Source organism: Colletotrichum truncatum, assembly GCF_014235925.2.
Source record: "Colletotrichum truncatum strain CMES1059 chromosome Unknown Contig_0009, whole genome shotgun sequence".
Taxonomy (NCBI): Eukaryota; Fungi; Ascomycota; class Sordariomycetes; order Glomerellales; family Glomerellaceae; genus Colletotrichum; species Colletotrichum truncatum.
The window spans coordinates 1418488-1446197 of NW_027222406.1; the positions used below are offsets into that span (position 1 = coordinate 1418488).

Below are 27710 nucleotides of genomic sequence, written 5' to 3' on the forward strand. Positions count from 1 at the left end.
CAGCCTTTGTGTGGTGACGGAAATCGAAGCTGCTTGGTGGACGAGAGGAAAAGTCACAGGCCACCTTCACCTTGGTCAGGGGTCCTGCTCTCAAAGCTGCAACTATAGTTTTGGAGAAGCGACAGGGATTTGACGTAGGGTCCGTGCAGAATCGCGGTGAAACCCAGGCCGACAGCCGATAACCAGTTTAGAGGTACGTTATTTTTTTTTTCGCTAAGTAGTGTAGGCGTGGTAGGGTACGTTTATGGGCTAGACCCCTCCAAAGGTCTGGTTGTGGCTTGGTGTGGCGCCTGTTGTTCTACAACTCAAGCCACACACATACTAGGAGCTCCCGCCACGTCTCTCTTGTTAATGTGTACCTTAATTATGAAACCGCGTTCCTCTCAAGGGACGGTAAGTGACCGACCAAACAGCACCAACCACTGCGGGCGGTGTGTCTCCGGATTTCCATACCAGCTGGGGGCCATGCCACTCATTGCTGAAGTGGACCAGGGTCCCTTTTATTTCGTGAGGTCTCCGTCTAAGACAGCGAAACAGAATCCAAGCTTCAACGCGCTGGGAGTCCATCATCACGAGACCCCACAGCCTCCTGAAGATTGACTAAAGATTTCTTAACTGGCCTGGTGCGGTCGGAGACAGCGAGAGCTCTTGCATTTTCTCTGTGCTGTCCATTTTACATGAACCTTGCCTCAAATTGTCTTCGGAAACCAACGCCGACAAATCCTTCCAGAAGGGGCAGTGTGGCCCATCTATGCAGCAAGGAGCTTCACAGCAACAGCCTTTGACCCTTTTTGTGCCAACCTGTCCTCAACCCACAGACACCGCACCACCACCAACAACCCCTGCTTGGAGTTTCTTGACTTGGCGGGTTTTGGACCATCTCTCACGCATTTTTGAATCCTGCGTCTTTGCAATTGATTTATTTTTTTTTCTATTCTGCCCCTCGTTGCAGAAGCTTGCTTCTGTTTTTTTCTTTTTTTCTAGCAATTGATCGACCCTTGGGGTATACGGCCGGATTCTTTACAGTAAACTTGATACCCGTTCTCCATCCTCCCTGTCTACCCCATATCCAACAGATAGCTCCCACGGGCTACCTCGATCTCAGTCACGATGCGTGTGTCGCAAGCTCCCCTGAGCTCGACGCTCGCCTTCCTGCTCGGTGCGAGCTTGACACAAGCTCAGTACCTCATCAATGAGCTCAGTTTCGGTTACTCGGGCAGGTGAGAAGCTCCCTTGCCGCACATCTTCGGCCGCGCCACATGGACGTCGCAGCTAACTTGTGCCCTCGCACAGCATATCACCCAACAACGATGGCCACGTTCCCAACTTTGTCCTCCAGGGACAGCCGAACCAGCCCGAAATCCTCTCCAACAAGATCATTCTTACCCCCGTTGCACCTGGGAACCAGCGCGGCTCCATCTGGAGCACTCAACAGGTGACGCACAACAACTGGATCGCCGATATCGACTTCCGAGCCAACGGCCCCGAGCGCGCCGGCGGAAACCTCAACATTTGGCTAACCCACGGCGGCGCCAACGACGTCGGCATGAGCTCGGCCTACACTGTCGGACGCTTCGACGGTCTTGTCCTTGTCATTGACGGTCATGGCGGCACCGGCGGCATGGTGCGCGGCTTTCTGAACGACCGCTCGACCGACTACAAGGCACGGAGCGATATCAGCAGTCTTGCCTTTGGTCACTGCCAGTACCAGTACCGCAACCTTGGTCGTCCCAGCCAGATCAAGCTGCGCCAGACTTCTAGTGTTTTCAAGGTCGAGATCGACGGCCGCCTTTGCTTCGAGACCGACAAGGTCAAGATCCCTACCGGCTACAGCTTTGGTATCACCGCCGCCAGCGCCGACAACCCCGATTCCTTTGAGATCTTCAAGATGGTTGTGATGGCCGAGTCGCTGCAAACTGACAACGCGCACCAAGACCACAGCAAGAGCCAGCAACATCAGCAAGAGCAGCAGCACCAAGCCCATGAGCAGAAGTCCAACCAGGGCCAGCCCAGTGTCAAGAACCCGCGCGGCCCCGTTGACCCCGCCAAGCTCGAGATCCTGCCCGACACCAACGCCGACACCATCACGTCGTCTAAGGCGCAGTTCGCCGACTTGCATAACCGCCTGCAGTCAATTAACCATCAAATCGGCACCATCTACAGCTCCGTCAACCAGTACGGCCAGCACGCCGAGAACCGCCACGCTGAGACTTCAAAGATTCTTGACTCGCTCCGCCAGGAGCTGCGCCGCCTTGAGAAGATCAACGATCTTGAGGGCCGCATCAACGGTCTCGAGCGCGAGATCCGCGCCATGCGCACCGACCTTAACCTGCAGATGAAGAACACGGAGCACTCTCTCAAGGGTTACATGAGTGACCATCACGCCACTCTGTCGTCCAACATTGTCAACGCCGCTCCCGGCCACGGCAAGCTTATCCTTGTGATTGTCGGCTCACAAATCGTTCTGGCCATTGGCTACGTGGTGTACAAGAGGAAGAAGAACGCCATGCCCAAGAAGTACTTGTAAGAGTAAATGGTTGAAGAACATCCAATGATTGAAGACGACGCGGGGATGCTACCTTGTATAAATCTTATGTTGATTGCGTCACCGGGGTTAATCTAACCGTTGAGGTTATGTTGCTGCAAGGAGCTGTCATTTGGCCCCCGTATAGTGTAAGAGGCTTGTTGTTGACTCCGCAGCTGTAAGCGGGATTAGTTACGATGAAGACGCGCGAGAGTGGAGGATGCGGCGTCAAGAGAAGATAGATATAGGCTGCGGGTCTAGGTGTGGTTGCGAGACAAATGGAAAATCGTTCAAAGTTCAGTATATTGTTTTTCCGAGTAAATCTCTAACTTGTTAAAGATGAAGCATGTGCATTATGAAGAAGACATGTTTCCTGATCAGCTGTCCCCTACCATGAGATGAGCTCATTGGAACCAGTGTCGTATAAGAGTTCCATCGACTCTTGTGTAACTCAAGATTTTTACCATAACATTGCTATCTGATCAAGTTTGTCTCCTCAATTAGTCTTCGCCTTGATATATCACATTTGGCCAAATTGCCGACTGTAAACTCCGAATGCGTTGGCATTGCTGTAAATCAAACATCATGAGTAAACAGTCCTATGCCGGCCACGCCTCCCCTTCATAGAATAACAAACGAAGTAACCACGTCTACTTGAATTATTTTAAGTCATTGTCGAATCCATTGGAAATGAAGGGTGTTTCTTGCTTCAGCACCTTTCCCGTCTACCGAGGTCGGGCCCACGGCCACCCTTGTCCCCAACGGAACCTGTGTTGGACCTTCCAAATCAACTGATTATGCCAAGCCAGGTTGGCGAACAATATGGCCAAACCTTGGGCGTAGGATCTTCCCTTCTAGCGATGCAGGCGGGGTGGGTTTGTCCAATGCTTTTAACTTCCGGGTTGGGGTAGTGATGTTATTGATGCGCACTTCCCCTCATTTCCAGCTTGGCTCGAACTACCGATCACAGTCCCGGTCACAGTCTGGCAGGCGAGTCCGGGGGCAGATCCGGGGTAATACAAACCGAACGGGCGTCTTCAACCTGTTGAACTCTGATATGACTTCGCTTCCCCAGGTATCTCTCCAAAATTGCTGGGCCTTCCTCCCTTGCTCTCGGGGCATCATTGCCTTTTGACAGGACAGGATTCGGATGGAAAAGTGCTTGGCGCAGCCTTGGAAGAAGTAATGGCCTTGGATTTCCCATGCAAGCTGCTGACTTGTAGTTTAACCGCTTTACCGTCTCCGTCACAGTTCTACATTGCCTAGTATATATTACTTCGAATGTCGTAGGCCTTTTGAAACTGACCTGAGTAAGCGAGGTTAATGAGAAGTCGAAAATGAACAAGACGAAAGACGGAAACCCGGAAATTGCCCTCGAGCATGCCGACGACGTCGAGCTTGAGAACCAAGATGCAAACCCCAAAGACGTGACCCTCGATGCCGCTGCCAAAGGTCAAGGTGTATCGGGCTATGAAACCTTGACGTTGTGGCAGACGGTCAAGGCCTTCAAAGTCTGTTCTGCCACCTGCTTTATCGTTGCCTTTAGCGCGGCGACTGATGGCTACCAAATTGGGTGAGTGCTTCAATGTGATATCGCTTGCTTCATAAGAGATGGGGGGTCGGCCAGTACAAAATTTGAAAAGAAGACTACAAGAGCAGAAGCAATTAGACCGTTTACAAGTGAACTAACACCAACACACCAAGTATCAACGGCAATATAATTGCCAACCCGGGCTTCATCAATCAGTTCGCCACAGAAACGACCTCCCGCGGCGAACCCAACCTCGCTGCTCCCATCCTCAGCGCCTGGAGCTCCATCATGTCCGTTGGACAGATCATCGGCATGACCACCATCCCCTTTCTGTCGGACCGCTTCGGACGCAAGGGCGCCATGTACTGGTTCTGGTTCGTCCTGTCCATGAGTATCCTCTGCGAGTCTGTCGCCCGGACATGGCCCGTTTGGCTGGTCGCCAAGCTGCTCGCAGGTATCGGCGTTGGCTGTCTCCAGTCCACCGTTCCGACGTACATCGCCGAAGTAGCGCCTACGAGAATCAGAGGTGGTCTCCTGCTGGCGTACAGCTTCTGGTTTGCACTCGGGCAGTTCTTCGCGCCCGTTGCGTTGCAGGTCATGTCTCAGTATGCCAAAGAGGACTGGAAGACGCCGATTTACACGCAATGGAGCCAGATTGGTTTGATGATCATCATTTATGTATTCATACCGGAGTCGCCAGCATGGTGCGTCACGCGGGGAAAGCTTGACTTGGCCAGGAAGAATCTTCGCTGGCTGTACAGGGGCGTTGAGGGCTACGATGTGGAACAGCAGCTCCAGCTGCTTGTCATCGCCGTCGACCATGAAATGGAGGTCGCGCAGTCGCAGTCGAACGTCAAGTGGTATGCCATATTCAAGGGTGTCGACGGCAAGCGGACCGTCACGGCGTTGTGGACGCTCATGACGCAGCAATTCGTGGGCTTGACGCTGTTTTCGACGTTTGCGAGCTACTTCTTCAAGCAAGCTGGCATTCAAGACCCTTTCCAGGCCACCTGCATTACCTCCGGGATCAATATTGCGTCAGGCCTGACGTTCATCTTGCTTGCGGACAAGGTTGGTCGTCGGTGGATTTCGTGCAGCGGCTCCACGCTGTCGTGGGTTGCTTGTCTAGCCATTGGAATACTCGGTGTTGTGCCGAGAAGAGGACCGACATTTGTCCTGCTCGTCTTCTTTGCTTGTCTATGGAGTAGGGCTCCTAATAACTTTTTAACTTATACCAGTCTTTTTTGGATGCTGACATTTTGCAAAACAGATATCGGCATGACCGCCAACGGGGCCACTGGATGGGGCTTCATTGGTGAGATTTCATCCCAGAGACTGCGGCCTTACACGGCTGGTTTCGGCGCCGCCTCAACTTGCGTTGCCGGTGTCGTCATGAATGTGTTGACTCCGTACATGGTTGATGGGAACCGCTGGAACTGGGAGCTCAAGACGGCCTGGTTCTACACTGGGGTCGGCCTACCCTTCGTGGTGGCCATGTGGTTCTTGATTCCCGAGACCAAAGGGTATGTTTTATCGACAGTGACCGATTACAGTTTGAAACTAACGTTATCGCAACAGACGCTCTGCCGCCGAGTTGGATGAACTGTTCGAGCGTGGGATCAAGCCGTGGAGGTTCCACAAGACTCTCACGGCAACAGAGCGCCTCGTCAATGTTAATCACGGGCAAGACGCTGGCACTGAAGAGAAAGGAGGTTCATGATTTTGGTGTCCAAAGAGAAAAAGAAAAAAAGCTTGTATTGTTTGCTCCGGCATTGTCCTGCAATGCCTCTAGAGTGTGTACCCGTAACTCCAATAACTCCGGTGTTGATCCAAATGTATGACTGTGCTGGTCCTGCGCCCGCTCTTCTCCATCAGAGCTTTCACCCCCATCGTCTTCCCATATAATAATCCTTCTCTGTAGCCCTTCAGACTCCTCTTGATACCCATGAACTCATTCATTTAACCAATCCTCCTTCAAGCCGTAATCGGTATGCTCAGCTTAACTGGGGCAATCGAGTTACGCGTCCACTTGTTTGATTCTTCGGCACAATTGTAGTAGAAATAAGCAGCCCAGTTTGTGATTACGTTGTTTGTTTGAGCAGGGAATAAGACCTCTTGCGCTGCGTTGCTGATTGTGCAAGGCTTGCTTAAGACAGGTGGTGGTGGAGTAATCGTCGCTTGCTTTCTCAAGTTGATCGCTGCCATGTCTTCGAGATATCCTCGGCGAAGCCACAGGCAATGCTCGGGAATCTCGTACTCTTTCATCCTTTCCGGCATCTCTTTTGGCACCGTCTTTGGGGGCTGGCATTTGCGAACGCTGTTTGCCAGCGCGTCGGCTTTCTCGTTGCCGCATATGCCGATGTGGCCAGGGCACCAACGCACCTGGACACGGACGCCTCGTGCATCCAGTTCAGCGGATGCGGCGACGGCGCGTTTGATGAGGGGTTCGTTGCAGCTGTGCTCTGCCTCCATGAGTTTTCGAATTGCATATTTGCAGTCTGTGAATAGGGTCACGTTCTTCAGCTCGGGAAGAAGGCGTGAGAGTATGGTGGCCGTTTCGAGACCAAGGACGACTGCGTTGAGCTCCGCGGACCTGAAGCCTGGGCAATTGAGGATCTGATAAGTCCGCTGATGCCAGTGGTTGTATTCCAGGCCGGGCCAGGGCTTCCATACGACGGCAACGCCGGCCGGGTTTTCTGGTGTTGAAATGTTCTTGGCTTGGCCTTGTCCCCATGAGTTGTCGCTTGGGTAAGAGGCGTCCGTGAAGAAGTTGAGGTTGTGTTTGCTTGGAGGTTCGCATGAGACGATCCATGGGAGCTTCCATGCTTCATTCCTGGGGAAGATGAGGAGGTCGCCTTGGAATCGGAAGGGGGCTGAGACGTCAACTGATGTGTTGAAGAGGCTACCGGCAGCAGCCTTCAGCCGTGGTACCGCCATGAGATGGCTTTCGCCCATGGTGGACTGCGTATAGGTGTTTGATCCCACCGCACTTGATGAAGCGACTGGCAGACTTTGTTTGTTTGAGTCGACTCGATAGTGATACTCGGTATGGCTGTAACCCTGGAGGGTGAATAGTGCGTGGACAGCGTCCATGATGTATTTTTACTTTTCTTTCTTTTCAAACTGTAACGATGCGAGGCTCAGGGTAGAAAGAGAACAACAGACAGTGATGATGTGTTTGGATTCTCGCTGGCAAGAAACGACTGCGGCATATGCTGACAGAAAGAAGCTAATGGAGACGAGTGTTCGACCCGGGAAGACTGGCCGGGAGAGGACAAATACGATAATTGGGTTACCTATCTCCGGTACCAATGTTGCCCTGCTTACCATGTTGAGACTCGGTTTAGAGTTGTCCATTATCGTGGGTATCAACTGCCAGCGGGACCCCAAATCACAACGGTGGCGTCATGTACACCGGGAGTGCTTTTGCGAACCCCCCGGGTAGCGTCCCCGGTAGCCTTTCGTGAGCATACTATGTGGTGACTGTATATGCTACTGGATGGATCAGTCTGTTGCTATCATCAGACATATGCTACTTTACAGATGTTGTCTTCTGACTAGAAACAAGGAACAGTTGCTTCCCAGCAGCTAAACTGCCCGGGCTCTTGCACTGACCATTGGCCTGTTCAAGAAGTGCCCTCCATAGGGGACTAGAATTGAGTTTTAGAAGTCATGGTGTATGTAAGAATACCCAGATTCTGCTTGTTTTAGGACAATTGGTTGTAAGGACTTGTATGTACTGGAACTGTAGCCTACCTTGGCAGATCATAGACCAAGTTGTGAAGTTAGCTCAAGCAAGACTCCAACTACACTCAAAGAAAGCCAGAACATTGGAATTGCCTCCTATATTCTATATGTCATTGGTGGATTAACTAGAAAACGATTAAATTACGTGGATTGAACTAACTTAATAGTCAATTGGACATGGAAATTAATGTTGCTATTTGCTATTACACCGCGAAAAGAGTGGCTGTTGTACACAAGCAGCCACATAAATACATACTACGGTATTTCAAAGCCGTATTTAAGGGTATGTTATGTCCGCCATGATGTCAATAGACAGGAATCAACGAGCCATATACACACAATTAATGGAACCCTTGACAAAGTGGTGGAACCATAGACTGTCTAATTGTGCACGATGGACCAAGAAAGCCTCTTCTCTACATCCGCCATCATTCTTGAGAATACAGGGTTACCTGTTGGTTACCGGTATCCCTTCTATCTATACAACACCCCCGTTGACAATGCCACAAACCTCCATAAGACCTGCATCAACAATATCCCGTACTGGCACCGTTCAAATGTTTTTTGCCTTAATTGAGTTCTCTTCTCAGAAGACATGGAAAAGTGTTTTTGCTGTGAAGATAAACTATTGTCCTTAGATCTGGAGCAATTCTAAGCTGACACAAGAAAAAGGTAGAGTACCTCTGCCATAATACGTACACTTAATGCCGACTTTCCTATTACGGCAGGAAACAACCGTAGGAGTGACGTCATAGTACCATAGCACTACTCAAGCAACACCGCGGTTTACCTAACTTTCTAGTGTTCTAAGTGCTCTATAAACTAGAAAACAAATAGCAGCACATTCAACTCTCCCAAGTTCAGTTGCCCCCTGGCGCCAAATGTTGACTTATACCTCATCCTCCGCCCCAAGTCCCTGTTGTCACGCTATGCCTCTTATGGAATCGAGCCCCGCTCTCGCACTCCTCATCGGGAAACGGACTTCGCTAACAGAGCTTTTGACCCGTATCCTACATTTGAAAGACCTCCAAAGACAATGCTGGATGTCACCATTCCCAAGGGGAAATCAACCATCCGTTAAGAAGATCCAAAAGACGCATTACCACTGCGAACTTTCTAACCTGGATGATCTCAACCCACTCGTAAGACTTCGTCCATGTATCAGTAGAACTTTCGGTCTTGCTGACACCCACCTTGTGCTTACGTCTTGCCACACTTGACAATGCCGGAGTCCTGCTCCCCTACTTCTCCCGGGAAAAATCCCAGCCTTGCTCTTAGATTTGTCGATTCGGCACATTCAGAACCAAAAAAGAAGAAGACCCACAAGAAGAGCAGAGGCGGATGCGTAGCATGTAAGAAGAGGAAAGTAAAGGTGAGAAAACCTCGTTGCCCCTCAATACATTTGCATGGGCCAACTCGAGAAGTGCGATGAAAGACTCCCCTGTGCGAACTGCCTCAGGCGGAACGAGACTTGTCAGCCATCCCAAAAGCCTTCATCTTCCGAAAAAGAGACTTCGCCTGTCCATGAACGGCCGTTGGATCTTACAGGCCCCGTGAACCTCCTTCACATGGAGCTTTTTCACCACTTCCAGCACACAACGGTTCCCACGCTCTGCTTCGATGAAGTATGGGGCCCAGCTATATGTCTTGCATTCAAGGTACGAACCTGTAAAAAAAAAGTACATAGATATTTGAATTCTCACAAAATGTAGGAGGAATACCTCATGACCGCTATGCTAGCCATTTCAGCGCGTCATCTCAGTATTCTACGACCTAAAGAGCCGGCCTATGCACAAGCGGCAATGGTGCTCCTTTCAAGGAGCTGTGCTGTCTTCAGTGCTGCCCTGGACCGCGAAGACGGCGGCGAGAAACACAACACATTGTTCTTCACGGCCATGCTCATACACTATCTCACATGGTGCAATCTGGAGTTTCTAGAGGACCAGCGGGCACCAGTTGGCGACTCAAGGCTAGACCTCAAAGGTGACCAACTCTTCCTCCTCAGTTCCGGCGTAAGGGTGTTCTTATCAGGTACGAGGGCGCACGGCTCGGAGAGCATCTTTGCCAACATGTCCTCAATCTCCCAATGTAGTGCGCTCGATACCATTGTTGAGACTCAGGGAATGGACTGCGACAGCATAATCGAGGAATTCATGCAGCTGTACGACGAGATAGCGGCGAGAGACTATCATATACTCCCTAGCACCTCGGCTGCTTCCGACCCAAATACTACGAACCAGAGCGGTTCACCGGACAGAATCGACCTGGAGCGCGACGCCTACCGCGGGATCGTCACACGTCTATCCGTCATCCTTGCGCTCCTGAAGCATAAAGACTCAAACAATTCGCCGCCGCAGAGGTCTGACCTCGAGCGCTACATCTTCTCGTTTCCTCTTTTCTGCTTCGGCATTTTCCTGGATTTGATCACCAGCGGCGACTCCAGAGCCTTTCTCGTGCTGTATCATTTTTATCGGACGTCGCGGCTGCTCCTGGGGACCGAGGGGTCGTGGTGGGCATCAGAGAGGTTGGAGACCATGGAGGGTTTGATCGAGGCAGAGTTAAAGGCAAGAGGGGTCCCGACCTCCGTCACGCAAGTCGGAGGCCTAAAATTAGCATGGCAAACCGCATAATCGCCATCACACACTCAAGATCAAGGCACTTGTGGGAACAAAAACCACTGGAGGAAACAAATTGACCGTCAAAGCCCTTTTAACCATGTTCTCTTTGGGTATCAATGCAATCCCTACAAATTCAAATAAAAAAACTCCGATCCGCTAGCTCGTGGCTACACGGCATTATGCAATTAACGAAAGACAAAAATCAATCACTTCGGTTGGTGCTTCTTCCATAGTGCTTTCGAGACCAGCCCCGGCGCCCCCAATCCCAGCTCATACGGTAAACGAGGTCGTTGTTCTCTGGTCGACGAGCTCGCCGGCAGGTAAGGCGGCGGAGGAGATGCGCTCCTCACGGAAGACGCCACAGATAATACCGATGGCGACGCCAGACCTCCTCCTTGGAGATAGGAACTCAAGTCGTCCGGAGTCATTCCGGCGGTGGTGGCCTGTGAAGGTTGCCGTGTCTGTGGGGGTGCCGCCGGCATGTCCAGCGACAAGATTGAGTTTGCAGGTGACGCAGGCCTGACTAACTCGTAATGATGTGAAGACGGCATGTTTCGGAAAGAGCGGGTGGAAGTTATCGTGGCCAGTTCGAGGTCATCATCTACCGTGGTACCGGGCCCAGGAACGACACCTATCAAACCTTCCATCTCGCTGAACCTGTCCATATCGTCTTGCGTGGCGCGACGCAGAGGCAGCAGGTTCACTGTACTCCTTAACTGTGCCCCGATCCTCATCATGGCAAATGCATCCAATGTGTTGGTCCATGTCGGCACGCTGTAAATGTAACCGACAAGCAGTATGAGACACACAACCTGGATACTGATGAGAGTGCTGAGGGTGATGGTCGCCCCAAGGCTGTGCTGTGGCGCAACAAAGTCGGTGCCGGTCAGATTATAGATTGTCCTAGCTGCGTCGTTCGTAGCGGCGTCCTGCAATACAGCCGCGTTTGATAGGTACATGCCAACGCCGAGGGTGCTCTGCGCCACGGTCAGGTGACGAAGGCCCTGAGCCATTCTGAAGAGCGACTTGGGGAGCTTCTTCAGCGTGCATCCGTTGTAGATGGAAGGGTACCAGGAGTCAAATTCGTCGTTGTGTGAATTGTGCGGCAATTGCCAATCATGTAGCGGCGAGCTTAGCGCACACACCCGACGTTGCGCCTCATGGATAGCAGTGTCGGAAGTGTTGTCGGGGATCTGATTGTCGGGGAAGGTTTGGCTCAAGAAGTCAAGTACAGCTTGCGGGTACGACCCGGCGCCGAAAAGAGCCTCGGTGGTTGTTCTCAATGGGCCTCGTAATGAAGTCCATCCCGCGTACCGGTCACGATCCCACCCTTCTTCCCAGCTGCATCAGGATTAGCTAGGCTCATAGGCTCGCAGGAATTAACATACTTCCTGGTGATGAGATTCCCCGACCAGTCGTAGTCATGGAACCGGGCCCTCATTTCATCATCCGAGGGCCACTCTTCGACAATCTCAGAGGGATGCAGCTCGTTGTGGAAGTTACCAAGTTCAAAAAATGCGCGAGTCGTCTTGGAAACACACTGAATGGTGACGTTCTCGGCTGCATCCAGAAGAAAATCAGGGGCCTGAGCTGCCTCGGGGCTGATCTGTGCATCGATGAAAAGGACTTCCTCGATATCCTGGCGTCGACGCGCAGGCAGTGGTGATCGCTCAATGGCGACATTGTTGAATTTGTCTGGTAGGCAGGTTCTGATCATGACTCCAAAACCTTCGATGGAAGTCGCATAACCATCGCAGTGTGAGGGGAACTCATCTCGATTTGTTACCTGACAGTCAGCAGTTGAGTTGAGCCTCATGGAGTGTTGTCTTAGGGGCCCTGTTGTGATGCCTGCAGACAATGCCGACACCCAGAAAGAGTCGTCGTACTTCTGGTCGACGCCCACTAAAAAGCTCCGGTGTGTGTTGTTGCCTCGCCAGAGGTTGTCTTGGATGTCTGCTGACGTGATATTGGTCATCCTGGATCTTACGACATCGATGACATGAGGAACGTCGTTGGGCTCTCTCAGTAAAGTCGGCTCCGGCTCCTTCCCTAGCCTCTCTGCCCGGTACCCAGCCCCATCGCAGGTACGATCCCACTTTGTCAAGTGTCTGGAGCTCTCACATGGATACACCACACGAGAGGACATCGGCATTAGGACTGACTGAAGGGGATATTGAACACCAGCTTGAGATTGGTTAGGTGTGGGACATGAGACTATCGGTGAGACAATACTCACCAAGGAGTAACAGCCCAGCGGCTAATAGCAGGTAAGAAGACGTCTCTCTGATGGAGACGGCAGCTGTCCACCTTCCGTCAGAGAGAGCCAGCAATTGTCGGAGGCTAAGTGACTGTTCGTGGAATCGTCTTTGCGAATACACAACGGCACCATGAGCCAAGAGCGCCGCAACACATGGCAGAGCGGCAACAGCCGTCACGGCACTCAGAAACGATGCCACTCTCAACCATCGTCGATACCTGTCCATGTCATCTTGCATTAGGATACCCCAAGGGTCGGATGTAGTTCGCTGATTGACGACGACGACACATATCCACGGAACGAGTAACAGGATGAGGTAGATGGCTAGAATATAGACTGGGCGTGGGGAATACCGCAGCGGTTGCCGCGACAGGTCAGCCGGCTTAGAAGCCGAATACCTCGGCGGCGGCTGTTCACTCGAGGTCGGATTCCGGTCCATGTCGGTTGACCGTGATGATCATGCAAAGCGATTCGAGCGAAAAAAAGAGAATAGTTGATGCCAGGAACTGATGAGCGAAGGGAGGAAAGAATGGTAATATGGCTGCACCGCACTGATTGTTGTCATTAGTGCTGTTTGGCGACCCTTAGTTTCGCCATGAGGCGCCAGCGCAGACGCCAAGTGAGCTGCTGACAACAGCTGACCGCAGGGCGAAGTCAGTGCAATTTCCGGGGGGGTGCCTAGAAGGGCGGAGAAGGGGCGCAGCATTCTTAGGGATCGGAAAATGTAGCACGAATGTCTTGCCTTGAGACCAAGCAATGCGACCAAAAAAGGCAGAAGAAAGTAGTCGTACGGCTTGGTCGAATTGCTAGGCGCCAATAATTCATCTTGCATGGCTGTCACGAAATTTATTCAGACAAGCCCTTGGCCGCCGCGGCACGACGCGCGGTTGTGGAATATATGGCTCCCCTCATTCCCCGTTGTTGGAGGGATACGAATCCAAGCCATATGTTTCATTAAGGGATACGCGGGTGATGATGTCGTCGTTCTCCATGCGTACCCAAGTGTCAACTGACATTTTAGGGTCATCGCCCTCGGAAAAGGACAGCTTCAGCATGCGAGCACCACGATTCCATATGCCGTAGCCGCCGTAGCCCGTATGCTTCGCGAAGCAGAGGAATGGGGCTTCGGCGCCAAGTCCGGCATCGTGGCCGGGCCAAGTGGAACACCACGAGTCGCCGTGGTCATGGCCGACGTAAACGCTGTGGAGTCCCTCGGCCTCCAGCAACGCTTCGATAAACGGCGAGTCTTCTTCGCCCTGGCCCTGGATGGCCAACGGAGCATCGGCATTTAGTCCCGGAAACTTTGTGGGGTCCAGATTGGATTGCTGGGCTTCTAGGAAGACATGAGGAGGGATATGCACGAAAGCGACGCTCGGGATGACGCGACCGTGTTCCTCCTTCAGCTCCTCGTACGTCTTTGTGAACCACTCAGCGGTCTCAGGTGCAACCCAATTGGGAATATCGTCCATGTTGTCGGAGTCCGTCTGGTAGCTGGTACCGCCTCGGCTGTCAAAGAACCACAAAAGAGCAACGAGGTCCGAGTGGTCGTCGTCCTTGAAGATGGGCACATAGTAATTAGTGATACCGGGAAGCTTCTCGCCCATTGACGTAGTGTAGCAGAGATCGTAGCCCTTCTCGGCGCGGAAGAGCTGCTCGCGGTCCAAGGTGTGCTTGGAGTCGTGGTTTCCGTAAACTGACGCCCATTTTTGACCGGCCTCGATCATGGGCCTCACAATCTGATCGATGTACGCCGTCGAATTCTCCTTGTGAGTGTCCTCTCCAGTGATAAGGTCTCCGTTAAGCACGACGAGATCCGGATGTTCACTTTTCATGACATTTCGCATTACGCGGGTAGAGTTGATGTCCTGATCGATGCCCCAGCCGAACTCCTGCTCTCCGAAATGCAAATCGGAAAATATGCCAATGGTAAACTCCCTTTTGTACGATATTTGAAGCGCCGGCTTGCTCATCGATGGCTCTCGCAGAGGCCACTTGCCGGGCGAAATCTTGGTAACCAGCAAGAACATGGCAGCGAAGGCGATAACGTAGACGAGGATGAGCTGGCACACTCTTTCAATCAGGCTCGCGATAGACTGCGGACGGCGCGGTCGGACCGCTTCTTCCAACTTTGGGGCCGGCATCGTGAACTGTGGTTTTTTTTTATTTTTTATTTTTTTTTAATCTGCGGTGTCGTTGGTGATTTGGGTGAGATGGTGCGGGGAGGCTCGAGACTAGGCACGCCGAAGGCCAAGACTTGTGATATTAGAGATAAGACGAAGGGATCGAAACCAGCGAATGAACGTAAAATCCAGAGATTGTCTCTGGTGGACTAAACAAGCAAATGAATGATTGGATATCGACCGAGGAAACAATTCAAGTTGGGTGCGACAAAGGTGTAATGATGAAGAAATAAGGAATTTGGAGACTTGAAGAATACGATATCCAGCAGAGAGAACAGTTGGAGCTTAGCTAGAGAGCTAGGATTCCCCAAGGGTCAAACAATCCCAAACAGAGCCAAAACGGGCCCACTGTGGCAGATACCGTTTTGGGGGAGGGGCCCACTGGACGGAGGCGGCCAAAGCCAGCCAGGGGAAGACGAGACGACGACGACAGCGGCACAGCGGGCAACTCGTGTGGTAGAGTTACAGGAGTATAAGCTCATTTGTGGTGGCGAGTCCAGGGTTTCCGTCTGTTCTTATTGTGGGCTGGTCACTCATCCAAAGGTCGATATTTAGTGGTTGGCCTGCTGAAGATGCAAAATGAAAGCTGAAATGGCTGAAATGAGAAATCCTTGTGGGTGCGGCAGTGGTTACTTTTTGAATCAATTCGAGATGATGGTCTGACTCGCTCTTGGTATACATAATATGATTCCCGCCCATCATGATCAAACTTTCGAGCTTGAAAAGTTGCCCCGTGCATTTATTTAAGTAAACGGGCAAGGTCAATCTTTTTTCACCAATCTACGTAGGCGATGACGAAGCTGTATGTCGACATGCCGATAACGCTCATGAGGCCCTTCAGGCGCTTACGATGTTGTCTCTACCTTGCACGATGCATACCCCCGAGACACGAGAGTCCCCTGGCGCTCCCTGCCGCGAAACTCCTTGATGATAAAAGCTCTAGTGGGGCCTGGGGTATCTTGTGGGGGCATTGGCCATGAACTGATAGCGATTAATAGAAACGGTTCATAAGTAACACTAACATTGCTTAACCTTTATCGTCAGTGCTACTTGTGCTGTTCCCCGCTCTAGACCCCAAGCTTTCACGTAGCTCCAGTGCCATCCCAATTGACCTTCCCAACCTGTCCAAGTCTTGGGTCATGGTTGCGAAGAAATCGTGGTTCGGACTCGTGTCGGCCTGATTGAGAAGAGCTACCCTGGTCTGCTTCGGGTCTCGGGGACCTTTTGCTAATCCTACGACGCGTATTTTGCTCTGTCGCAATTCTGGATGTTTCAATTGATTAAAATGATGTGATTCCCCTCTTCCACTACCTACAACTACCGTAACTTTTCTTTAATCTTCAAACTGCTGTAGAGAGCTTGAGACTCTGAGCATCGTTGCACGATGCCTTCTCCGGCTCAACAGCTAGATAGATCCTCGAAAGAGGCCGAACTCTACTCCCTCCAGACCCCACCTCCGTACGAAGCTGCCGCCTACCCCCGCGTCCGGGCCCGTCGCCCTCTTGTCCGACGCCTCGTTTCCGTCCGTGGGCTCCTCGCCACCTTCCTTGCCGGCGCAATCACCTGGCTTTGTCTTCTTCTCGCGCGCGAGACTAAGCTCGACCACGTCGCCCAGAATGCGTCTTCATCTGCTCGTCTGACCCGTTTCGAGGAGTCACTCCAGCATTGCGCATCCCTCAAGACATTCCCTCAGAGCCCCGAGCCCAAGTCCCGCAAATCGAACCCGCGATGGAACCCCGTCCGTGGGCAAGAGAAGCCTGTTGTGCTTCGCAACGCGACCTTCTTTGATGGCGAGAAGATTGCTTCTGAGCCAATGGATATCAGGTTTGAGAAGGGTCTTTTCGTCGACGTTGCGACCACTGCTTCCAAGGCAATCAGCTCAGAGGGAGCTGATGAGCACGACCTGCACGGTCGCTTCGTGACGCCAGGCTTGGTCGATATGCACTCGCACCACTCTATTAGCCTCTGGCCAGCCCTGTCTGCCAATGATGACACGAACGAAGTGAACAAGGCGTACGGGCCCCTTACTCCCTTCTTGCGTGCCATCGACTCCATGAAGGCCTATGATGAGGGCACTCGTATCATCATGTCTGGCGGTATCACCTCGTCGCTTATCCTGCCAGGCTCGGCCAACGTCATGGGTGGAGAGGGAACCGTGATCAAGAACGTTCTTAACTCTGGAGAACTGGGCGAGTACATCGTTGAGGAGCTTCTGCTTGAACACGGCATCCCTATCGAGGAACGGCACAGGTACATGAAGCTGGCCTGCGGTGAGAACCCGAAGCGGGTGTACGATCACACGCGTATGGCTGATGCTTGGATTCTCCGCGAGCAATTCGCCAAGGCCAAAGAACTGTTGCAGAAGCAGGACGAATACTGCGAGGCTGCTGCGGTTGTGTCGACTGCTTCGGCCGACGAGAAGCGCCGCTTTATCGAGCAGCTGGGCAACTTCCCCAGCGAGCTGAAGCTCGAGTCCACAGCCGGTATGCTACGCGGCCGAGTGGCTATGCAGAACCATTGCTATCTTCCCGAGGACATGGAAACCATGCTGCGCGTCACTGGTGAATTTGGCGTCAGGATCCGGGCCTTCCACCATGCCATTGAGGCCTGGCAGGTTCCTGAGATGCTCAAGACCTATGGAGAGTGAGTTCGACAAGACATGAGACTCTCCGAGTATAGTGTTCTAACATGTTGCAGAAATGTCACAATCGCTACCTTTGCCGAGTTCAGCTTGTACAAGTGGGAAGCGTACTCCCCGAACCTGTCGGCTGGCAAGATCCTGAACGAGCACGGCGTGTCCGTCGCCTACAAGTCAGACCACACTGCGCCCGAGACCAACGCCAAATACATCATGTACCAGGCGGGCGTCGGTCACTCTTTCCATTTACCAGAGGAGAAGGCCCTGCAATCCGTCACCTCTATCCCGGCAAAGGCTATCGACTTGGACTACCGCGTAGGCTACGCGCGCCCGGGCTATGACGCTGATTTGGTCGTCTGGGACGCCCACCCCTTGTCCCTCGGCGCAACGCCCCTCCAGGTCTACATCGACGGCAAACCTCAACTGAAGAATCAAATTGTCCAGGAGAGTATGGGCACGACCTTCACTGAGGCTGCGGCCAAGGATACCCTACCAGTGACTCCCAAAACAAGAACGGAGCTTGAGCCCGAGAAGAAGGAGGCGTTCTGCGCCAAGACCAAGAAGAAAGCCACCTTTGTCATCAACGGTATCACCACAACCTTCCTCGAGAACCATCCTCAGGTGCCCTCAACCTTCCGAGACGTCGCTGGTGAGAACCTGACCCTCGTGATCAACAAGGGGGGCATCACCTGCTTGAACACCTCCAAGAACTGCGCCTCTGCGGTTACCCAAGCCTCTGCGGAGGGCGACGTCACGACGCTCGATCTTTCCAATGGCCACGTACTACCGGGCCTGACCGCCCTCACAACCGCCCTCGGCATGGTCGAGGTTGCTACGGAGCCTAACTCAGGAGACGGTTACGGCGACTTCAAGCGCGATGGCAACGATCCTGAGAACCTTGACTTCGCCAAGTACGGCGTCCAGCTCGAGGGTAAGGCATTCGCGCGTGCCCGTCTCGGCGGCATCACCCGCGCCATCTCACCACCCGTTAGCGAGGCCGGCTTTGTCAACGGCGTTAGCGTCGGTATCCTCACCCGTCGCGACCGCACCCTTCTCGACGGCGGCATTTTCAAGCCCGAAGTCGCGCTTCACGTTACCCTCGATGACGGCGCAAAGGCAAGCGTTGGAACCATCAGCAATGCCGTCAAGAAACTGCGGAAGATCCTTGCGGATGGCAAGGGCAAGCACAACGAGACAACTTTTGGAGAAGTTGCGCGGGGCAAGCTGCCGCTCATCATCAAGGCGAACAACCACGTAATCCGCCCCCTGACACATCTGCCAACAATATAAAGCTAACGTAAAGCAGTGGGACATTCAGCAAGTCATCAGCATCAAGAAGGACTTCCCCGACGTGAACATCGTCATCCAGGGCGGTTCGGAGGCGCCATTGGTAAGAAGACTGGAACATAAAAGACCTCAAAGCTAACCCAACTAACCTTGGTACAGGTTGCACTGGAGCTCGCCAAATCCCAGATCCCCCTCATCCTGACCGAAACCCGCCCAGCACCCGCCGAGTTCCGACACCGAGACGCCGTCGTGGGCCCGCCGCTGACGCCCAGCGTCGCCCGTCTCCTAAGCGAAGCCGGCGTCTACTTTGCCATCGCCGTCGTATCTGAAAGTACGCTGCTTTTCTTTTGTGTTCTGAATTTGACTATTATATAAAGCACGCAGCGCTGACGCTCAACAGTAATGCCCGTCGACTACCGCATCCACGACCTCGCTCTCGAAGCCGCCTGGGCGGCCAAATACGCCAACCTCGGCGACAAGGAGACGGTCCGTCTCGTCTCGAGCAACGTCGAGGATATCCTCGGTCTTGAAAGAACCAAAGACATTGTTATTTGGGAGGGCAGTCCTCTTCAGTTCGGCGGCACCGTGGCTCTCAGCTTCGAGCAGGGCAAGAATGGCGAGATTGAGGTGGCTGCCTGCTGGCCGCAGGAGCATGATACGCAGTAAACGACATTTGTTTTATTTGAAGTATTGTTTTCCGGGTTGTGTCTATGATCACTAAAGCATGGGAGCCCACGTTTAGGGTCACAAAAGCAGATAAAATCAACATTGATAATACCATCCGCTATGAATATCATTGTCTTTTTACGAAGCCAAGATGTGAACCTCTGCCAAAGCGTGACAATGATTTGTGCTTGTGAATGCTGCGAGTGGCTGTGGATAGATTCCGATGGAATCATCGGGGGCGCTTGGTCAAGCTGCGCGGGTCTTTCGTCGTCACTCTTACGGCCTGCGGCTTACTTATAAGCCAATACGTATTCGAAAACCGGCTTCCTTCAAATTTCTCACAGGCCACGGAAATTCGATGGTTTATTCACAAAAGCCGTTTGGCGACTCAAGGGCATTGGGGAACCAGGGCTTTTACAGAAGGGGGGCAAACTGAACAACTCCAAATGTCCCGAGGCAACTGCTTCTACTGGTCACCGTTGCTACACGTCGCATACCTTGCGGCTACCTTTGAGATTAATCACTGGTGGTTTTTCTCAAATGAGATGGCCCCTTGGCTGGTTTGGTCTCTCAGTACCGATATTGAGTGTTACACGTCAGAGGTTTATATTTACCTTTTCCGACAAGCTATTGGCCTTCGGATCCAAGACATGGGGGAGAACATAAGCCATCAAGAAATATTGATGGAGCAGTGTACGCTCCCGTGGAAAGTAACATGAGACTACTACTGCTTCTTTCGTTGGCTTAGACACTTGTGTGAACACGGCTGCCCGGCGGGCCTGGGACGAGACGTATGCTGCCGTCATCAAATTAGCACCCGCACGGGGCTGTCAGCCCTAGCTCCAAGACCTGAACCTACCGGATACACGGCAAGCGCACAAACAGGTTTGCATTTACCGTGTTGTCTCGTCTCAATAATGTAAGGGCAATCAGGAGAGAAAGGACAGCACTGGTGAAGAGTTAGCGGAGAGACGCTTATGCAGGGACATTGACTCGTCTGATGGGAGGAAACACCAGAAGTGAGACTGCCCGCACTAGACAGCTGAGGCAGCGGTTAAGATTGTGAAGTTGATGGGATGGGATGGGGGTCATTAACCACTGATGAGAAGCAGCACGGAAGATGCGCCGGTCCCGCGATAAGCACCCGCCGCGCTTCGTCATACCATAGACTAAGAGACCTTGTTAACGTGCTTGGTTGATTTGCTCAGACCAAAGAATCTGAGCCATGGAAGCGACACATGGCTTGAGATTGGATGGCGTCTTTGGCTTGACTGGGCTCGGTATCGTGCACGCCGCTGTCGATCTGACTTTCGGGGAGGGGAAAGGCGCACAGCATTGAAAATGAGAACAATCTGCTGCCAGCTCATCAGAGGGGTTGTCGTAATCTCTGACAGAAATAAGAAAGTTCGGAAAATTACACACAACTGCCGCTCGCCGAAAACGCAACGCACGGTGAGGTAAGCAAGGATGACGGTTAACCACCAACTTGGGGGGTTAAAGGCAGAATTGCCAGCGATGAATGTTTAGTTGAAATAATTCACTAATTCGGCCTCGCCAGAACAATGTGTTTTACCATTGGCACCAGTGTTCTCAATGTCGTCTGGCATTCGTCAATTGTTAGATTGAACGGACCGCTACGCACTGGGCGTTTCTGAAGCGCGCGCCAGCCGGTTTTCCGTCTAGAGGGCGGATCAGGGGTACACCCCCTCAAGGAGAGAAGGATCACGACAGCCAGGGCCGCTTTAGCCTAGTTAGCAGTTTGTGCTTCCATGTGAGGGTTTTGAATGAGATTCATTGGATTCAGTTGTCGTCTGTTCCGCGTTGACCTTGGCCGCATGCAAGCAGGCCAGGCTTCATGAGTCTTGGTTTAAACAAAAAGAGCGATACTGCTGGAAGCGTGATGGTGTAGACGACAGCGACAGCGGTAAATTGGGATTGTTTTGTGACAGTAAGTTGCGGCAGAGATCTGAGAACCACTCCGATCTGGGCCCTGAAAGACAAAAGGAGAAAAAGGAATCTTCCCTGGAATTGGAACAGCGAAGATTAACGAGCGTTGAAATGAGCCATTGTAAAACATGACGGATCAGAACAAAGGGAGCCAGCGTGCCAGTGAAGGGGAGAGAAATGCTGGGAGGCCACCGGTATGCGACATTATGACTAATCAAATCAACCAAGTGTTTCTTTGCGGTACTCGTCCACTGGCCATACTATCAACCCGTTGCCACAATGGCTTCGGGATGCCGAAGCAGCACGTCTAGAGAGCTTCCACGACATTTTTCTCGAAGCCTGGGTAACACTGTTTGGCCAGGTTACGCCTGAAAACCACGCCATCGAAGGAAGCAAACGAAGACGGCCGAAGGGTGTCCGGGCATGGTGCTTCTGTAGCCACCAAAAACCTCTCAATTTTCCAGAAGTCGAGGCCTACGCCGGCCGTGGCTGGCAGCCGATAGGGATGACGTTAGTGTGTCGTTGGCTTTGGCTTAACGAGGTCCAGACTGGGAAGAGGTAAGCAAGCCATTTATCAGATGGCAGAATGGTGATCACCGGGCAGGCTGCCGTCGCCGCCACGCCTCTACGAGATATGTATGATGTGTGGCGCGTTTCAAATTCTGTCAATTTACCCGTCACGCCGAATTGGCGTGTAAATTGATAAGGCACTGAACGAGAGAAGAGCCTCGAGGCAAATGTCAGGGGGCATGGTTCGAAGTCGCATTCGGAAACATAAGTTGACCTCCGGTGCTGGACTTGACCGACAGGCCAGCTTGGAGACTTGTGATTCGTTGATCTTCTGGAGTGTTTGTTTGCAACGTGGGAAGACATGGGATGAGCGCCAGGATAAGACGTTCTGAAACCCCACTGGCGGCTGACCCATACGACTCCTCCAGATCCTTGGACGATTGGACAGTTGAGCAGGGCCTGTGCAATCTGACATGGCAGGGTTCAAGACAAATCCTTAGCAGCGAGAACAGATCAGAAGCCCGGTCTGGACTGGTGTTGAAATCCACTGTAGCAGAATCACCGGTGCTCCTTTAGGGTGATTGAGTCTCGTAAGGAGCCAATGAGAGTGGTATGGCAAAGCGACCTTCTTCGTCGCCATCCACTGGTAAAAATGAGTGTTACTGCCTGGCCGTCTGTGCTTTTGGAAGCGACATCCCGACCAAGCGTTGTGAGACCGAAATGGAAGTTCCAGAGGCCCAGAAGCGGAGACTGGAGCAGAAGCAGCTGTGGTGGTGTGGCATCAAAGTACACCAAGCGTGACAAGTTATGCAGCTAGGAAAAAACTTTTCTCAGGCCAAGATGAAGAGAGACAGGAAAATTCCTCACAGAGGCAAGAAAGGGATTGTTTGGGCCTGGCTAGCTGAGTGGGCGTACCGAGAAAGAATGACCCTGAAAAAGGCAGTTGTCTTGCAGGTGACCGAGGTGAGAGAGACAGTGTTATCAGCTATCAGCAGGTGCCTTTGGCTGCTGCCTCGATTGTTCTTTCCACTTTCTCTCTATGTTCCCGACCGTTGCTTCTCCCCTCCCGAGAAAAAAAACCCTGCAATCTTGCATGGGGAAACCCCTGCGCAAGTGGACCCGCTCGCCCAGGAACCACTTGACCAGATAAGGTTAGCGGGGGCGCCCAATCCTCCTCTCCTTCCCGTTTGTTCGCTTACCGTGATCTGCGCTTGCTTGCTCCCCTCCTTACATTCTCAGTGTGCTGTCACTGCCTCTTTTGACGTTGAGCTGCGTCTTCAACTTGTTCCGTCTCAGTTGGCTGAAGATATCGGCAACCGTCCTTCGGCCACCCTATTTTTACTGCCAGCCATCCGATACGAATCACCTTGTACACAGTGGCATGGCCCTCGTCATTCTCAGCGACCACACGTCTGTAATGTCCACATCATCAGTCTCGGCAGCCTTTCCGCAACGGCGAAGACATGGCAGATGAGAGGAGACACCATGACAACCTACCAGAACGTCATCGTTGATGCTCATCCGGTTTTTTTTACCCCTGAAAATGCCGCCGGGTTTGGTCGTCATGGACAATCAGCCAGCCTCATGGATCAAATTGCATCCGTTGCTGTAGTCCTGGGCCAGATTTTTTTGCTAGTGTTTCCAAACGGATGGGACTTCTCCTCTTCAATCTAAACCCTCGACGCCACTAACGGGCGTCTGCTGCCAAACTGTGAGCTTGCAGCCGCTTGGCTGATGGTCACTGAGCAAGGTGCTGATCCAACTTGGCTGAACTTGACTGGTCGCCACTTGGCGCGGCACAGGGCTAGCAAAAAAAGAACTCAGACTCAGGGGCGAGTCATGCTGCTAAAGCTGGGCCGGCGTAACACTGGAAAAGGCCATCCGCCCAGGGACCTGTACAAAAATGGCAGTCCGTTGTGAGCCCAGCCAATGGGGAGCCTTGTTCACAATTCTTCCAGCACACCAAACCGCTTTTTGTGCATTCCTGCCGCCTCCTTTTCACTGCTTAGGCGTTTCTGTTTGTAAGCATATGCAGTCTAAATGTGATGCCTTTGCAGAGAGCCCAGCTTAGGAGCGGGGTTCTGGCATCCAGGGGTTCAACATCTCAACCCTCTATGGCTGCGTTTCGTTTCTTCTGTCTGGTCTTCTGCCCACCAAAACAGGATCGTCCAGACTCTGCTTCCCTGTTCTTTTTTTTTTTTTCTTCTTCTTCTTAGTGCTGGAGCGCTAATGCAGACACGGCTTCTCGGCTGTGGATAATGGTAAGCTGGTTCGACTTGTACTTGAAAATAGCGTTCGAGAGGAGCAGATACCTGGGCCAAGAAAGCATGTTGAGGGTTCGTCCCTGTTGTTCATCCCATCTTCCTAGTACAAACTCTCCACACACACGGTACTCAGTCCGGCCTAACCCAAAGTTCTTCCCAAGTTGCTGGTCTTCCGCCAAGACACGTTCCCACCGGGCCCCGGTAGACTTACACCCACGCCCACACCACTTCGGTCCCCGTGCCCTCGCCTTCACCCTGCGGTCGAGTAGGAATCCATCGCTGGTTTCCAAGGTCGCACTACCGTGAATATTCCATGGCGTCACGGCTGAGCGCGCCTGGCCTTTGGCTAGCGCCCTCCTATCCCCCGGGCCTCCTCCGCCCATGTGAAGTGAGCCGGGGGGTGAGGTCGAGGAACCTAGCCCGTGGCCTGCCAACTGCCAGATGCCGTCCGATTATAATATTTCCCGCTCCTTCCTTCATCCACCCTGATCTACACTCCCGACCTCACTTCTCCATTCCTCCACCTTCCCCTTGTCGAATCTTTGCTGGGCATTTCTTCTCTCTTTCCATCATTCCTTTTCAAACAAAAAAAGCTGAGCTTGCTGAGCACGTCCTCTCATTACAAAACATACAGACATCGTCTTTGATCTGTCTGATTCATTCACTATCTCATCTGCTGTGTCTGACACACTTTTCGTCACTCGACCAGGTCACAATCTCGCCTGGGCGACAAGTCATTCTTTTTTTGAAAGGTGCTCCGGTATCAGCACCCACAGTCTCTACTCAAAGCCCAAAGTCGCAGCGACGACATCTTCTTTAACCTTCTTCTTTGACTTCATCTTTGATCCATTCTCACCGTACTATCAACCGCAACCATGAAGTTCTCTACTGCTGCCGCCGCTCTCACCACTCTTATTGGCGCCGCCTCTGCCGGCTCCAAGTCTAGCGAAAGGACCTTTGCCGTCCTTCGCTTCAATGGAAAGGAGCTTGTTCGCACTCGTGTCGATCCTATTGTCTCTCCTGGACAGCCCGCCTCGCATGTTCACGGTGTCATGGGAGGAAGCAACTTTGGCCTCTCAGCCAATGGCGAAACCCTCTCCAAGTCCAAGTGCACCAATGCTATGATCAATGGCGACAACAGTGCCTACTGGTTCCCTTGGCTCTACTTCCAGGACCCCAAGACCCAGAAGTTTGAGCCCGTCGAGATCTTTTATGTCAACATTTACTACTTGTAAGCACCATCCTTGACCTTTCAGAGCTCAACTGACCCTCTTCGCAGCTTCGATGGTACCGATGACGAGATCAAGGCCTTCCCCCAAGGACTTCAGATTGTCAGCGGCAATGCTTCCAGCAGAGTTGTTCCCTCCACTGGAGGTGAACAGAACCTTGAGCCGGCCGATGGCCCCGTGCAGCCGGTCCAGTGGACTTGCCCTAGGTCCAACTACAGCCCGGCCTCCTACCCCAAGGGTTCTGATGGATCTACTGCCGGCATCGTTGACCCCAACAACCAGGGCTCTGGCGTTGGATTCCCCGACCAGAACTGTGATGGTTACGCCTCTCCTCTGCGTGCAGACATTCACATGCCTTCCTGCTACAACCCTGACAAGGCCCTCGATGACTACAAGAACAGCATGACCTGGCCGTCCAACAAGGATGCCAAGGACAAGCGCCGGAAGAACTGCCCTGCTGGCTACATCCATGTCCCTCACATGTTCTTCGAGGTTTACTGGAACACCCCCAAGTTCGCTGACCGCTGGACCCCCGGCCAGGGTAAGCAGCCCTTTGTCCTCTCCAACGGTGACGTTTCCGGCTACAGCTCCCACGCCGATTTCATCGCCGCTTGGGACACCGATGTTCTCCAGCAAATCATTGACAACTGCGACGCTGGTTCTTCTGGTATGGACAAATGCCCTGGTCTGCTGAAGGGTCTCAACACCAACAAGGAATGCACCATCCCTTCGCCCCTTGATGAGAAGACAGACGGCATCCTGGATCAGCTTCCAGGCAGCAACCCCCTCGGTGGCTGGACTTTCGGAAGCGTTGTTGGAGGTGGCAGTGGTGGTGCGGTTGTTAAGCCCCCTTCCAGCGACGCCGCCCAGCCCACTTCCGCCAAGGCTGCTGCTTCCAGCGCCGTCGTCAAGCAGGAGGACGTCCCCACAGCCTCGTCTACCGCCGCATCACAGCTTCCTATCCAACAGGCGCCCGAGAAGGCTTCTTCTCAGCCTGCTGGTCCTACCAAAGAAGCCCAGGAATCATCCCCTGCTGCCAACCCCGCCGGCCCTACCGAGGTGGCGAAGGAGACCTCCCCTCCTGCTAACCCCACAGACACCGTGGGCGGCAACAAGGGCAAGAACAGGACCAAAGGCGGTAAGGGCAGGACGACATCTTGCCTTCGCAAGACCCAGACTGTCTGGAAGACGGTCACTGTCACCGCCACAGATGATGCTTCGGCCGCCGCCACCCCGGCCCATGACGATGGTTACCGCAAGGCCCGTCGTCACGTCCACGACCATATGCGTCGTCGTCACAGCCACCACAAGAAGTAGAGGGTCTACCACGTGGATGGAGTTTTTCTTTGCGCACTCAACCTTTTTGCGCCTGTACCAAACTTCTCTTCGTTAGACATTCTAGGGCCTGTGCTGGAAATGGGAGTTTCAGAACTTATACCAGGGGTTGGGTTAGAAACAAACACGGGATATATGGAAATCGGTCGGGTCGGGCTTGGAAAAGAGCCTCTTTTGGAGGGATTTTCGGTTTTTGTTCGCTTGTGACGAAGTTGATGAAACATTTTTTACATATACCTCACTCGGAGGTACGTGGCTTGGGCATGAAGCCTAGCCGCATCGGGGGCAAACTTCAACTGATTTGGTTTTCGTCTGTACCTTGAACACATACTTTCGATTCTTCAAACTCTCGACGTAGGGTTCACCTTTGGGAAGGGTTTCTGAAGATACATGGATTGGGAATCACCCCCATCGTAGTCTTGGTGGATCAGATAGAAAATTCAACCAGACACAATCTTCATCAATTGGCATCTTTTGCTGTGAATCCTTGGGTTCAGTCTTCCTCATCAACACTCGTGATGTGGGCGCATGAGCGATCCACTACAGTGGTCGAAATAAGGTTATGAAGAATTTCACCTCATTTCCTTTGTGCACTTCAAGCCAACACTCCACATGTTTGAATGACCTCGTACAGGGGACGAAGTAAAATTAGAATTTCCAAATAGGACAGAACAGAAGAATTCCATATCTAGTCAGGGAATGCCGACCAAAATAAACCCCCCTCCCCCCCCAAAGGTCGAGTGATAAGCGCCGGGACTAGAAACATCACCGCCCAATCCCTCCCCCGTCGACTCCACCCGCCCGGGCCCCTTCCCCCCCCCCCCCCCCCCCCCCGTAAAAATTCTCCGAACCGCGAATTCTCTTCAACGACCGCCGGACGAACCAAACAATCTCCACAACGCTCACCGAGACCTTGAATGCAACCCGTCGTGCGCGCGCGGGGATCGGTAGTATTGGTTCGCCGCGTCTTCACCCAA

The 27710-nt window shown here is 52.7% G+C and overlaps 8 protein-coding genes across 8 annotated transcripts; 5 read left to right on the top strand and 3 right to left on the bottom strand.

Annotated features, from left to right (window-relative positions):
- Positions 1 to 1110: 1110 nt before the first annotated feature.
- CTRU02_212906 (lectin family integral membrane protein) lies at positions 1111 to 2527 on the top strand (the record flags this gene model as incomplete). The annotated part of the gene is made up of 2 exons (XM_036721471.1): positions 1111 to 1220; positions 1294 to 2527. 2 exons carry the CDS (start codon positions 1111 to 1113, stop codon positions 2525 to 2527), a joined length of 1344 nt encoding a protein of 447 aa, XP_036586640.1.
- Positions 2528 to 3861: 1334 nt separating this feature from the next.
- CTRU02_212907 (MFS alpha-glucoside transporter) lies at positions 3862 to 5775 on the top strand (the record flags this gene model as incomplete). The annotated part of the gene is made up of 4 exons (XM_036721472.1): positions 3862 to 4097; positions 4229 to 5259; positions 5326 to 5578; positions 5634 to 5775. The coding sequence occupies 4 exons, from the start codon at positions 3862 to 3864 to the stop codon at positions 5773 to 5775; spliced, it is 1662 nt and encodes a 553-aa protein (XP_036586641.1).
- Positions 5776 to 6029: 254 nt separating this feature from the next.
- CTRU02_212908 (uncharacterized protein) lies at positions 6030 to 7148 on the bottom strand (the record flags this gene model as incomplete). Its single annotated transcript, XM_036721473.2, has 1 exon — positions 6030 to 7148. The coding sequence occupies one exon, from the start codon at positions 7146 to 7148 to the stop codon at positions 6030 to 6032; it is 1119 nt and encodes a 372-aa protein (XP_036586642.2).
- A 1876-nt stretch (positions 7149 to 9024) lies between these two features.
- On the top strand, positions 9025 to 10432 carry CTRU02_212909 (C6 transcription factor; the record flags this gene model as incomplete). Its single annotated transcript, XM_070205934.1, has 4 exons — positions 9025 to 9174; positions 9227 to 9460; positions 9515 to 9975; positions 10006 to 10432. 4 exons carry the CDS (start codon positions 9025 to 9027, stop codon positions 10430 to 10432), a joined length of 1272 nt encoding a protein of 423 aa, XP_070060327.1.
- Positions 10433 to 10626: 194 nt separating this feature from the next.
- On the bottom strand, positions 10627 to 13116 carry CTRU02_212910 (uncharacterized protein; the record flags this gene model as incomplete). Its single annotated transcript, XM_036721475.1, has 3 exons — positions 10627 to 11761; positions 11809 to 12604; positions 12657 to 13116. 3 exons carry the CDS (start codon positions 13114 to 13116, stop codon positions 10627 to 10629), a joined length of 2391 nt encoding a protein of 796 aa, XP_036586644.1.
- A 469-nt stretch (positions 13117 to 13585) lies between these two features.
- On the bottom strand, positions 13586 to 14818 carry CTRU02_212911 (calcineurin-like phosphoesterase; the record flags this gene model as incomplete). The annotated part of the gene is made up of 1 exon (XM_036721476.1): positions 13586 to 14818. The coding sequence occupies one exon, from the start codon at positions 14816 to 14818 to the stop codon at positions 13586 to 13588; it is 1233 nt and encodes a 410-aa protein (XP_036586645.1).
- Positions 14819 to 16241: 1423 nt separating this feature from the next.
- On the top strand, positions 16242 to 19448 carry CTRU02_212912 (uncharacterized protein; the record flags this gene model as incomplete). The annotated part of the gene is made up of 5 exons (XM_036721477.1): positions 16242 to 17500; positions 17555 to 18749; positions 18802 to 18885; positions 18942 to 19113; positions 19183 to 19448. 5 exons carry the CDS (start codon positions 16242 to 16244, stop codon positions 19446 to 19448), a joined length of 2976 nt encoding a protein of 991 aa, XP_036586646.1.
- Positions 19449 to 25044: 5596 nt separating this feature from the next.
- Positions 25045 to 26715, top strand: CTRU02_212913 (uncharacterized protein; the record flags this gene model as incomplete). Its single annotated transcript, XM_036721478.1, has 2 exons — positions 25045 to 25400; positions 25449 to 26715. The coding sequence occupies 2 exons, from the start codon at positions 25045 to 25047 to the stop codon at positions 26713 to 26715; spliced, it is 1623 nt and encodes a 540-aa protein (XP_036586647.1).
- Positions 26716 to 27710: the final 995 nt, after the last annotated feature.